Genomic DNA, 12,728 nt, shown 5'->3' with positions numbered 1-12,728 from the left:
GAAAAGCAACACACCAAATGTCACCAATTTTATCTGCACATGTCAAATGATTTGACATTTGACATTTAGTCCTTTGGGAGACGCTTTTATCCAAAGTGATTTACAGTGAGGTGCAAAGTACAAAGGCAGGCAGGGTAAGCGTTAGGAGGTCTTACCCCTATTGGAGGTGGGCCACAGCTGCCATTCGAACCCCAGTCTCCTGCATGGAAGGCGGCGAACTAACCACTCCACTATCCAGCCGCTATATTAATATAATTTTTATATTATGTTCCAGACAGGACCACTTTGTCCACAATTATCCGAACTCCTCACCCAGGGATGGGCAGGATGGTGTGGATCGTCCCCCTGGTGGTTGTTTCTGCTCTCACTCTGCTCTGCCTCATAATGCTGCTGATTGTGATGGTGTACTGGAGGTGAGAAAAAAAAACTGTTCACCTAACTTCATTACAAGGGGAACATTAGAGTAATAAAATGTCACTACATCAAGGGCTTTTACATACAGAAATACCTCTTCTTGATAAGAGCATCACTAATATTCCTCTCACTGGTATGAAGAACTGTGCTACCCCTCACCCACACCGGCCTTCTTGACACCTGCACCCATGTCTGGATTTTCCAGTCTGCCTGCTCCTCATTCAGACCTGTCTAGTTTGGATGTCTGTTACAAGCACATGTATCCATATACACAGTCAGTGATTTAGGTGTATCGACCTCAACCAGGTAGTGGGAGCACTTTCTTGCCTGCATGTTGTACATCACCAACCCTGGTGAGGGGCTGGAGATCTTAAGGTGCTGGAGTACCAGCAGGGGTCCCAGCTGTGTCTTCATCTGCTGGGCTAATTTCCAGCCACACTATTGGAGGCCCTGTAATTACACAGGCCAAGCCACTGGCACACGTGATATGGTTAATGATTTACATATAACTCTGTGGACCATTTCCTCTGCTGGTTGCATGCATATTTACTGGCTAGTATTTTGTTTGTTGTTTTTGTTTACAGTCTGAGATTTTCTGTTAGTACTTTTGTCAGTTGCATTTTATAATGTCTTTAATAGACTAAAGTTTTAGAAGTGTTTGATCACTGCAGCCAGTGTTTCTGGCCTAATAACACATTTCCTCTGGCATTTACATAAGAGGGTGATATTTAAAAAAGCCTGGTATTAAGCTCCATAGAGGTGTTAAAATAGAAAATAAGATTACTGTAGCACAGTCAGTTGATGACTGAGTTGAGTCGAAGAGCAGGGGCAGCTGTGAGATTAGAAATGGCTATCACAGCTGTTGTTGTGAAAACTCAGACAGTTCGCAGACAATGTCTGTTTCCCCTGGGGTAAGAACCACGAAGTAAGATGGAATCAAGCCATTCACAAACTCTTTACTCTTCATGTTTTTGTGCGGTCTCTCTCAGTGATGATGCAGCCATTAAAACAAGCAAATGACTCAGTTCACAGATGTTTCGGTCACTTAATACCACAGTTAATTTCTAAATGCTTATGTGATTGGTTCAGATCGGGTCAGACTATTGTTCATTTTGGCTGGTTTGGATAATCTTCAGCCACGGGTCTCTCTACAATGGAATTAATTGCTGGAGCTACAGAACACATCTGGAAGCCTCTGAGGCTCTGAGCGTTTGTTGGAAATTCACAGATGCTGAACTGAGAACAAATTCCCTCCTATGTTAGTGGCTCAGTGCTGCTGACGCCACAGTTGAATTGGATGCCTCACTCCAGTGTTTCTTTCTTCTTTTTTTTTTACACCTGACATCCATTCAAAGTCTTTTTCATCCCCGGTGCCATTCCCCCAAAGCAAACTATTCTTCTGAGACCCGTGTAGAGAATCAGGAAGAAGGTGTAGACAATGCTGGTTAGTTACCCACACCACATCCACACCCACAGGGAGCCATTAGACTAGGAGGCTGTGACGCAAGTCGGCGGGGGGAGCTCTCCTCCTCATTTGTTTTTCACCCTCCCTTCTCCCTCTTTCTCTCTCTCTCTCTCTCTCCCTCTCTCTTTCTATATCTTTTAATGCAGTGTATCCTTTTTTTATTTTTGTCCTATCTCTCTTAAAGAATGACTAGCATCTGCTCCCTCCTCTGCATCAAGTACAGGTAGGATTAAACCTGGGAAATACTGGCACAAGGATGAAGCATGGGTCTTTTTATATGCATTCATTAGTATAACATAAGTGTGTCTGTGTGTGTGTGAGATGAGGAGGTGGAGACTGGCAAGGTTGTGCAAGGTGGTGATGACTGTAAAGAATCCTCACTTAGAAAACATCTTCCTATTTTTTCAGCTAACTTCATATTTTTCCATTTATTACTTATTATATTTGAATCTTTAGGTTGTGACGTCCTTCAAACTGAGGACTGTGGAGAAATTCCCAGACAGTAATTAAATATGTGACGAGTGCTGGAGTTGAAAATTTGAAACTTGAAATTCTTGTGTTTTTTTTTTTTTTTCTTTAAATGAGCATTAACATCCTAAGCAGCAGCTGCTAGCAGCAGTGAGTTGAGTTTGTTGTGGGGGGAGTTTGAAATGGGACTTCTTAAAAGTGTCATGTGTTGCCCTGAAGAGAGAATCAGTGTTTGGACTAGTTGTCTTCAGTTTGAGTAAAGACCTAAATTTGGTGCTGCGTGGCGTGTCGCTGTGAGTTGTTTACCTGTTCCCTGTAGTCGCACACAGAGCCACACACTCTGTGTGCGATCAGCTGTGTCTCAACTACTCTTGGGTTTTCATTAGCAGTTCCCATGTCATTCAGTTCAACATTTAGATGCTGATGATGTTGACAGAGCGCATCGGAGAACAATGAGATAACGACTCCCTAATACACTTTACTGTTTCATCATCAGTGCTGATAGTGTGTGGTTTCACTTTGCCACATCCCACCGTACTGCTCTCTCTGTGTCCCTGTAGGAGGTTTTTCCAGACAGCTCACTTCTATGTGGAGGAAAGCAGCTCTCCACGGGTGGTGGCCAATGAGAATATTCCAGTCATCCCTATACCAGGTGGGCCATATTTTCTCTGTCCTGTTCGAATATTCATACACATATTGTTTGAATATCCATAATTTCATGTCAAAGCATACTTCATTGACTTCCCACTGAATTGGCTGTTGCAGTTTTCTAGATCAGTGATTCACAACCAGGGTTACTTTTATTACATGCTATGGTACTTCTGTGCCCTGGTCTCTTGACACTGATACAGGGGGTTCTGCATTTGCTTTCAGGGGTATGCGCAGAGATTGTGGAACAGATCATTGAACTGGAAAAAACTATACTATATAACTTTCTAGAAATATAGAAATAAATGTCGTCACATTAGTTCAGGTCAGACATCACAATGCAGCATTTGAAGCAAAGCTGTGTGAAAACTAGAGGCCAAGCAAAGAGACGGAAACAGTTTGTCAAAGTAAAATTAACTATTGAAGTAGTTCTAAATAACAGTTATACATAAAATGTGTCAAGTGTTGTGTAAACAAGTAATTTACTTAAAGTAATGGATTAATGGTTAAGAGACATCATTAGACGTTATTGATTAAAACAACTAAAAGTGATTTAAAGTAAATGGTGCAATAACTAAAAGTAACAGCTGATGAAATGTATCATTGAAACTAATGTTTAAAATTGTACATTTGACATCGGAGGGTGAAAGGACAACTGTGTTAGCTCTATTGTTAAACCTCAGACTGTGTCTTTAACACTGAACATTTCTCTCGACTCGCCAGGCTATTCTGTTATTTCTGTCTATTGATTTAGCACACAACCACAAGTCAGCATTATCTCTTTTCAAATAGCTTTTCTCTCTTGCCTTGATGGCTACACTCGCACAGTTTCAGTTCATTTACATGTGAAATGACTGTGGGAGCAGCTCAGTAGGAGTTGTGTGACTGGCTTTTCTTAGTCTTTAATGTTCCAGGCTGCAGTGCTGTGGCAACTAGTCGATATCAGACTTTACTTTCACAGTCACTTAAAGCTCAGGGACAGTTTAAGGCTGTGATATCATAGTTAAAAAGCACAAGTGATGCCAGTACTGACTTCATTTCTTTCTTCATTTCTCTTTTGCTTTCGTGCTTCTTCCTCTTTTTTTTTTTTTTTTATTTTTTTTTACTACAAACTATAATAATGTTGTGCATATCTATGTGCAGCACAGATATTCAGAGTTTCTGACCATGTTTTTCATCAAAGTTGAAATGTGCAAGAAATTGAAATTCAAACCAGTTTGACTTTATGAGCTCAGAGTTTGCCTGACTTTTTATATATATATTTTTATATATGTATATATTTAAATGTTTTGGGGGGGATGATAAAATGAAACCAATTTTAAAGTAGTGATATTGTATACGGTACTGATTTAAACTCACACCTCTGTAGAGTTTTATTTAGTGTCAGGTTACATTGGGCTTAATCAGCCTTACTTCATTTCAGTTTCTAGTTCTTAAAGCGACATCTCAACCAGAACCATTGTGACGAACTGGTTAGATTGATAAGTCTCCTGACACTAATATAAGGGAGGAAAGACATTTTGATAAATGAACCTGATTAGCAAACCAGAATTCACCTTTACGCTGTAACCACTGAGGCAAGTAAGAGCTCTGAAGGTCCCAGCTGTGAGGGTGTATTTGTTAAAGCATTGGCCAGCGTCGGCAGCAGTGACAGCTGGGTCCTCTGCGCTATTGTCCCCGTGTGATGGTGACCAGCTTTATCAAAGACCCCTCGTGACTGATTTGTGGCTGATTTGGCTCATGTGAGACAGATGCTCCCTCCTAAAAATGCTTAAAATATTTAAAGTAGGCATAGATGATTGTGTGTAATATACAGCAGTTTTCTTTATTTTATTTTATTTTATTTTATTTTAGTCACTAAAACACTGGAAGTCAAACATGCATTACATTTGTTGTCTGGTTACATGAATAATGTTAACATTATTTCACACTATAAGCTCACACACAGACTGTAATGGGCTGTTGTTCTTATCTATTTTTTCTATATTGCAGATGACATGGAGGCCATCCCTGTTAAGCAGTTTGTCAAACACATCATGGAGCTTTACAAGAACAACCTACAAGGTTTCTCAGAGGAGTTCGAGGTATGTTTTTAATGTCGTTTTAATAATGTATAGTGTCTGAGCACTTTAGAGTATTCTTACATATTTATCTACTTTAGCTACTAACTACAAGACTAGAAAGATTGCACAATGCATTTCTGTGAAAGTCGTGATTCAATAAAGCCAGTTGAAGCTGTCAAGCATCCTAGCTCTGCTGTTGTGAGCGTGTTAGCATGCTGACGCTAGCGATTGGTGGCAAGAGCAATTGACAGAGGCTGCAAAGCACAGTTCAAATCCCTCTCTTCTGCGCAAACCTTCTTTTTTGCAAACTGGTCTCAGTCTGAACAGTGGTTAGAGATTATTTTATGCATGTGTTTGTGTGCATGTTTGCTAATTTTGAACAGATGGTTGAGAGAATGGCTGAGAGAAAGATTAAGACGGGCTGAGGTTAATTAGAGAAAGTCGAACTGCTGGTCGACTGGATGGGAACACTGTCTCTGTGTAACCAGGTTAAGGAACGAGGCAAAAGCTCTACCCCCAGAGGATTCCTTTTAATTGGGGTCATTTGATGTGAAGCTTGTGTGCATAATTTTCAGATGCACCACAGTGAAGCTGTGCTGAAGATTATTGTTGTATTATGCTATTATTATGTGTGGGTGCTGGTGCAGGAGAAGACGAGAAGACGGCTGTTCCACTGGAGGCTTAATCTCAAGCCCCAGTGGCAGTAAGCATCTGCTCTCTATTGCTTGACCAATAAACTGAATCCTTGTCATCCCATGTGCTGCTCCGGTTGCAGAAAACACTTTTACGACAGAAAATGTAATCTGAGATCTGTCACGTCGACAGCAGACAGTTTCTACAAATGGTAATTCAAACACCTTCTCTCCTCATTTAATAAAATTCATCTGTGTTTCTTTCCGTGTGCAGGAGGTTCAACGCTGCACAGCAGATCTGAAAATCACAGCGGAACATTCCAATCATCCTGACAACAAGCACAAGAACAGATACATAAACATTGTGGCCTGTGAGTCAGCTGTTAAATCTGATGATGACGTCTGCCGCTGCGCAATTCGCTCATGTTTCTATATCATCCTTTAAATAATTCATACAAAGATTTCAATGCTTTCCTCAGATGACCACAGCAGGGTGAAATTGCGAGCACTGGCAGGGAAGGACGCCAAACATTCGGATTACATCAATGCCAACTACGTGGATGTGAGTGTTACCAACCTCTTGACATATCGATATCATTTGCAGTTTAATGTTCTTTACAAATCCACTGGTTTTTACTTTTTAGTTTGAAATGATGTGAAATTTTCCTGCTTGATGTCTTGAATGATTAGAGAGCGTGTTGCAGGAAGAATCATTATCATAATCATTTTTATTTTATTTTATTTAAAATATCAATGGATGTACCAAAATCATAACATCCACACAGCAATAAAATGTATATGAATGTATAATAAATAATATTTATTTCTGTGACCTACTAATGTCGTCATTAACTAGTTCTATAAGCTTGTGGTTAATTGCGTCTTAGCACTAAACAATGCTCCACCACTCTCCTGTTTCAGGGCTACAACCGGCCCAGAGCTTATATAGCGGCGCAGGGGCCTCTCAAGTCCACATTCGAGGACTTTTGGAGGATGGTGTGGGAGCAGAACACTGGAGTCATCATTATGATCACAAACCTGGTGGAGAAAGGGAGAGTAGGTTCACTTTCATCACTCACAATGTGATAATATAAAACAGACGCGAGCACCCCTGTGTTTCAGACATGCTGAAATATCATTAATCTGTTGTGCCCTTCAGAGGAAGTGTGACCAGTACTGGCCAACAGAGAACAGCGAACAGTACGGAAACATCGTGGTGACACTGAAAAGCACCAAAGTGCACGCCTGCTACACACTGAGGCATTTCCTCATAAGGAACACTAAAGTTAAAAAGGTAAATAAAAGTTAGACTCAAGCTGCAACACATGTTTATATATTTTTTTATATTCTTTTTATTTCTTATTCTTCAATTTTGTAAATCCACTATGTTTGAATGAGGTTTTCTTCTTTTTAAATCATGGATTTAAACCAGTTATTTAAGGAGTGCTACTGAATATGTGGGGGAAAAAAAAAGTTGTATAAAGTCTTTTGTGGCTCCAGAGGGAGCTGTGTGAAATCTAATAAATTGCCTCAAGTGATGTAATTGTGGGAAATGTAGGCGCCTTTGACAAGAAAGAAGAAAGTGAAACAAAAGAGATGACATTTTTGATTCTGCTGCATTAATTTTGATACTTTCCTAACTGGACTTGACTAACTGCGACATCAGGGAACTTCTTTTCAAGGAACTCTTTTCAAGGACCTTGTGACAACCTTGTGTACGGCACTTGGCCAGAAGCATCTAAATCATCATCAAGCACTCGCTCATGCAAACAGAAAGTTGTTCTAGCATCACGGGTTGTAGCATAGCCTCCAAATGGAGCTGTTTAGGAAGCCAAGGAATATATTAAACTAATCTGCCAATCATCTGTACATTAGACTGATTTACTTTAGGCAAAGACACAGGAATGTTTGGGAGAGAGGGATGTTCACTTAGTATGGAGTGAGTGAGAAATATTCAATTAGGCCAACGTGCTACTGTATAATACTGTTTTGTAATTTGACTGCTCCTACGTTTTAGGGTCAGAAGGGGAATCCGAAAGGGAAGCTAAATGAGCGCATTGTGGTCCAGTATCACTACACCCAGTGGCCTGACATGGGAGTGCCAGAGTACACGCTCCCTGTGCTCACCTTCATCAACCGCTCATCAGCTGCGCGCACCGCTGACATGGGCCCTGTCCTGGTGCACTGCAGGTACGGCTCATTATTACCAAGCTCCTGGGCTAAATGAGTGTTACTTATGACTGTTGGGCTCTCACATGTGCTGACCTGGTTAACAGCTCCCTCTGTGGGCCTGCCATTATGCTCATGTTGCTTTGTGCTCTGCTCTTTAGTGCAGGGGTTGGGCGCACGGGAACGTACATCGTCATTGACAGCATGCTGCAACAGATCAAGGACAAAAGCACAGTCAGTGTCCTGGATTTTCTCAAACATATCCGCACACAACGCAACTACCTGGTCCAGACTGAGGTAAGGAGCCCTAAATCATCGCTTGTGCTAAAGGAAACAGGATTCCTGCTCTTACATTTAAAAAGGTCATCTATGATTAAAGATGGGTTATGGAAGCTACTCTCTTTGATACTCTGGTCTCTCTCAGATAAAGGTCACACCTACTGCAGTTTCAATGCAACACACAGAACACTCAGCACCGCGCAGATGAAAGAAACAACAGAATTAATCCACACTGGCCGACCTCAGGCCACAGTTGTGTATTTGATTGTATAACTGACGGGGAATTTAAATGATGTCTGTCTCCTCTTTACCTTCTTTGCCATCCAGTCTGTGGTTTAGTATTTAATAACCTCCCAAATTCTTTTTACAATAGATAGATTTATTATTAGCATTTAATAAATGTATAAAAATCAGATTGGATCAATAGAATAAGGAAGCTTCTTTCTAAAATGTCTTCAGTTTAATAACATTATCTCACTTTTTTAAAAGTGTTTAAATCTAAACACGTTTTATTATTATAGATGGTTTTATTTTTGGGTACTTTACTTTTATGCCATTACATTATGCAGACAAATATTTATTTATTTATTTATTATATATTTATTTCTATTACACCACTACATTTATAATAAAATGATGAACTGCACAAAATGTTATAAAAATGTTATAATAAGAGTTTAAAAAAAATTAATTGTCTCACAGAGTTCCTTTTTTTTTCATATGTTTATTTATTTCATAATCTCTCTCTAAACACTTTTCCACAGGAGCAGTATGTTTTCATCCACGATGCTCTGATGGAGGCCATCCTGAGCAGAGAGACAGAGGTGCCCGCCTGGCAGCTGCACAGCTATGTCAACAGCATCCTCACACCCAACTCGATAGGGCGCACACGGCTGGAGAAGCAGTTCAGGGTGAGTAAACCTTCAGGGGATCTGACTGGTCTGGTTAGATGAGCTGTCACCATCAGCAACGGAGACACCGGCTGAAATCGAGGCGGTCTTTGGCCTGACGCTTGTTAGCAACATGCACAGTTTCTTTCCTCTTCCAGACGGGAAAAGATTGAGGGCGTCTCTGATGTTGGCTATAATAAAGTAATGTCTGTCACCCCTGCTGCCTTATGCAAAGCTGGATGAATGTTTCATCAGGCCCCTGCTCTTTCAACATCAGGAGAGACAAACTAATTACTCCCACAAAATGTCACTTCTTCCTGAGCTTCACATGCTCATTATTGAGGTGAAAGCGTTGCCGTTAATATTTGGTGTTAAACAACGCAGCAACGTCTTAATGTTGGTGTTTGATTTTAATTTACAGTGACTCTCAGGACTAAAATCTTTGCCTTCTCTCTCGCCAGCTGCTGAGTCAGTGCAACACGCGCTTTGTGGAGTGCTTCAGCGCCCACAAAGACTGCAACAAGGAGAAGAACCGCAATTCCTCTGTGGTTCCATGTGAGTATCTCATCCGCTTCACCGCAGCGTGTTTGTAACCGAGCAAGGTCAGGTCGGACACGTGAAGCTGCCAGTCGGCATTCAGGGGGCGTCAGGAGGGTTGATTAGTCTGTTTCCATTAAAGACGAGCAGGGCAGCTCCTGAGATTCGCTGCCATAAGAGTTTCATGGCAATGATATGTTTAATTTCAAAGTGAATTTTTATTTTTCTTTTTCTTTTTCTTTTTTTTTTTTCCTCTATTTTTAATTTACTATCTCACATTTTCCAGATTTTCAGTCTAAATGATTAAATATGATTCATGTTCCAAAATTAGAATCTGTTTCCATAATCCTATAAGTGAATCTTTCTCCACTTTCCTGGAACCCTGACAGAGGAAAAGGAGGTACTTGTTGCTATAGCAACAGTGAGGACTGGTAATGAATGTGTGTATTATCAGCAAGTGTGATATTATAGAGGCCCGGGTTTTGATGTAAAGGTTGTTTTTTTATTTTTTCCATCTCTCTGCCTCTTTACAGCGGAACGAGCACGGGTTGGACTCACCACTCTGCCTGGAATGAAAGGAACAGATTACATTAATGCGTCCTACATAATGGTACGGTGTGATGGTTTCAGTCTGGCCCCTTTATCCCCGCTCAATGTTTTTCTGAAGACCTTTATTGACAGTTCTTCGATATGTTGCTGGAAAATGATCAGATATCTGTCGGCGTGAGTGGGCGAGTTTTAGAAAGGCTAACGGCTCACCTCTGTCACCTCAGGGATACTACAGGAGTAATGAGTTCATCATTACCCAGCATCCTTTGCCCCACACCACCACAGATTTCTGGAGGATGATTTGGGACCATAACGCTCAAATTATTGTTATGTTGCCAGACAACCAGGGCCTGGTATGGGATATTTTTAACAATCACATTCCTGTTTTATTTACTTTGATAAATTCTGCAGTGTCTAACAAACGCACGCACTCACACGCGCGTCTTTGTTTCTCTGCAGGCTGAGGATGAATTTGTTTACTGGCCAAGTCGGGAAGAGGCCATGAACTGCATCGCCTTCACTGTCACGCTAATCAGTAAAGACAGACTGTGCCTCTCCAATGAGGAGCAGATCATTATCCACGACTTCATCTTGGAGGCCACGCAGGTACCTGCCCCTTCAAGTATTCAGTGTATTTTGACACGAAGCATCACAAGTCAGGAGTGTGCATCGCAGTATTTATTCATCCAATGTGTGTATGCGTCTGTCCTGTGTGTAACAGGACGACTATGTCCTGGAGGTGAGACATTTTCAGTGCCCTAAATGGCCAAACCCCGACGCTCCTCTCAGCAGCACCTTTGAGCTCATCAGTGTCATCAAGGAGGAGGCCATGACTCGAGACGGTCCCACCATCGTGCACGATGAGTACGTTTGAGTTTACCCCTGTAAAATAATGGTTCAGTTTATTCTCCAGATATCCAGTACTGACTAGTGTAGGACTCTGAAAATTCATATATGTGCTACAGGAAGACCAAAGGTTATATCAAATCTAAAATAAGCAACTAAAAACGTTGAGAGCTTGCTATGGCTGGTTTTTGAAAGTCCTTCGGTGGATAATAGGTCCGAGAATCTACAGGCAACTACCAGGATGAACAAACACCACTTTGAAGTATTTTAGTAGCCAGGCAACCGTAATAAATTCAACAGTTGTTCCCAGTTGATGTATTTCCTACACATCTGCGTTTCCAGCACCTCAGCTGCTATTAGTGAAAACACATCAGCCAGTTTAATTGTCTTCATCAACGTCCTGACACTCAGTCAGACGTTAACTCACTATCTAAACTTGGAGCTAACTACACTTCTGTCTCCTTCATACAAACAAAGCACATTTCAACTCTTTTAATCTAAAATCCAAAATCTAAATGAAGCCACAATACACAGTGTCTCTAAGTATTCTGTTGTATATTCTGTGTTCTTCAGGTATGGAGCCGTGTCAGCGGGAATGCTCTGCGCCCTCACCACGCTGTCCCAGCAGCTGGAGAGTGAGGGCGTCGTCGACATCTATCAGGTGGCTAAGATGATCAATCTCATGAGGCCGGGAGTCTTCACTGATATAGTAAGTTAACGTTGATGTAAAATACAGGAGGGATTTGATATCTGCAGTTTAAACACTTTGAAGCCTTAAATAAAACCAAAGTGCTAAAGTCACATCCTGTTTGCTGGATGTGCAAATGGACAAGGTCACAATATTATTTATCAGGTTGTTGTTCTGCTGAAAAAAACTAAATGATGCTGTTTTAAACACAGAGTTAAATATTTAGCTGCATTCATTCATTGGATGTTTCGTTATCATCAGTATCATCACTCACTTCGACTCGTTGTTCTAGTAGTCTGACAAATGTAAGTCCTGTTTCTCACACTCCATTAAGCTCCACCACAGCACAGAAAGGTATGTGTGGAACCAGCCACAAGTACTTGACAGGTGGTGTTTTAGATGCTGGAAGCCTGTAATAAACGAGCTTTAAAAAAGGCAGAACAGCTCCATCGAGATGGAGGCTTGAGGTTTTTTTCTTTCTTTAGTCTCATTTACATTTTTGGGTTCATATTCCAAGTTGGTTTTCCATCAGTTTGAATGTCAGTGTAGTTCAATAATGTCATTGGTTCTAACTTTGTTGTGTGTTTGTGTGCACAGGAGCAGTACCAGTACCTTTACAAAGCCATGCTCAGCCTGGTCAGTAACAGAGAGTGCGGCCTGAGCCCTCTGCACATGGACACTAATGGGGTGGCGGTGATTGCGGACGAGTCGGACCCTGCAGAGAGCATGGAGTCGCTCGTCTAAGGACCTTACGGGCACTTAATTTGTAAAAATCCAAGAACTTTTGTGAGGCCTTTTTTGCCAGACTATTGATTAAATGAATAACCTTATTACTTTTTATACTGATAAAGGTTTTTTGATATTTATGTTTTGGTTCTTTATTTCTTGTCTTAAATGTTATCCTGCTGAGCGTTTGCACCTGTTTAAGTTGACGTGAGGAAAAAAAAAAAAGCAGCTCTGTCCAGTTTGCACTACACTATCAGTGTTACTGCCTAAACCCAGTGAGTTAAATCCTGGCGACACGACAAAACTGGGATCTTTGGACCGCAAGTGAGACGAACCTGAGGCACGGAGACCAGG

General features: G+C 41.1%; 1 protein-coding gene across 1 annotated transcript in view; it reads left to right on the top strand.

Annotated features, from left to right (window-relative positions):
- The window catches only part of LOC113153996 (receptor-type tyrosine-protein phosphatase gamma-like), an 89,218-nt gene extending 76,814 nt beyond the window's left edge, over nucleotides 1-12,404 (top strand). The window contains exons 13-29 of the mRNA XM_026347947.1: nucleotides 275-413; nucleotides 2,908-2,999; nucleotides 4,988-5,079; nucleotides 5,965-6,061; nucleotides 6,170-6,252; nucleotides 6,612-6,746; nucleotides 6,850-6,984; nucleotides 7,708-7,880; nucleotides 8,021-8,156; nucleotides 8,903-9,049; nucleotides 9,490-9,583; nucleotides 10,099-10,175; nucleotides 10,339-10,467; nucleotides 10,574-10,720; nucleotides 10,836-10,978; nucleotides 11,534-11,669; nucleotides 12,246-12,404. Of these exons, the coding sequence (XP_026203732.1) occupies nucleotides 275-413; nucleotides 2,908-2,999; nucleotides 4,988-5,079; nucleotides 5,965-6,061; nucleotides 6,170-6,252; nucleotides 6,612-6,746; nucleotides 6,850-6,984; nucleotides 7,708-7,880; nucleotides 8,021-8,156; nucleotides 8,903-9,049; nucleotides 9,490-9,583; nucleotides 10,099-10,175; nucleotides 10,339-10,467; nucleotides 10,574-10,720; nucleotides 10,836-10,978; nucleotides 11,534-11,669; nucleotides 12,246-12,392 (2,102 nt within the window). The 3' untranslated portion in view covers nucleotides 12,393-12,404. The remainder of the gene's footprint in view (nucleotides 1-274; nucleotides 414-2,907; nucleotides 3,000-4,987; nucleotides 5,080-5,964; nucleotides 6,062-6,169; nucleotides 6,253-6,611; nucleotides 6,747-6,849; nucleotides 6,985-7,707; nucleotides 7,881-8,020; nucleotides 8,157-8,902; nucleotides 9,050-9,489; nucleotides 9,584-10,098; nucleotides 10,176-10,338; nucleotides 10,468-10,573; nucleotides 10,721-10,835; nucleotides 10,979-11,533; nucleotides 11,670-12,245) is intronic.
- The last annotated feature ends 324 nt before the right edge of the window (nucleotides 12,405-12,728 follow it).

Source organism: Anabas testudineus, chromosome 5 (assembly GCF_900324465.2).
Source record: "Anabas testudineus chromosome 5, fAnaTes1.2, whole genome shotgun sequence".
Taxonomy (NCBI): domain Eukaryota; kingdom Metazoa; phylum Chordata; class Actinopteri; order Anabantiformes; family Anabantidae; genus Anabas; species Anabas testudineus.
This window is presented reverse-complemented; position numbering and strand designations above follow the sequence as displayed.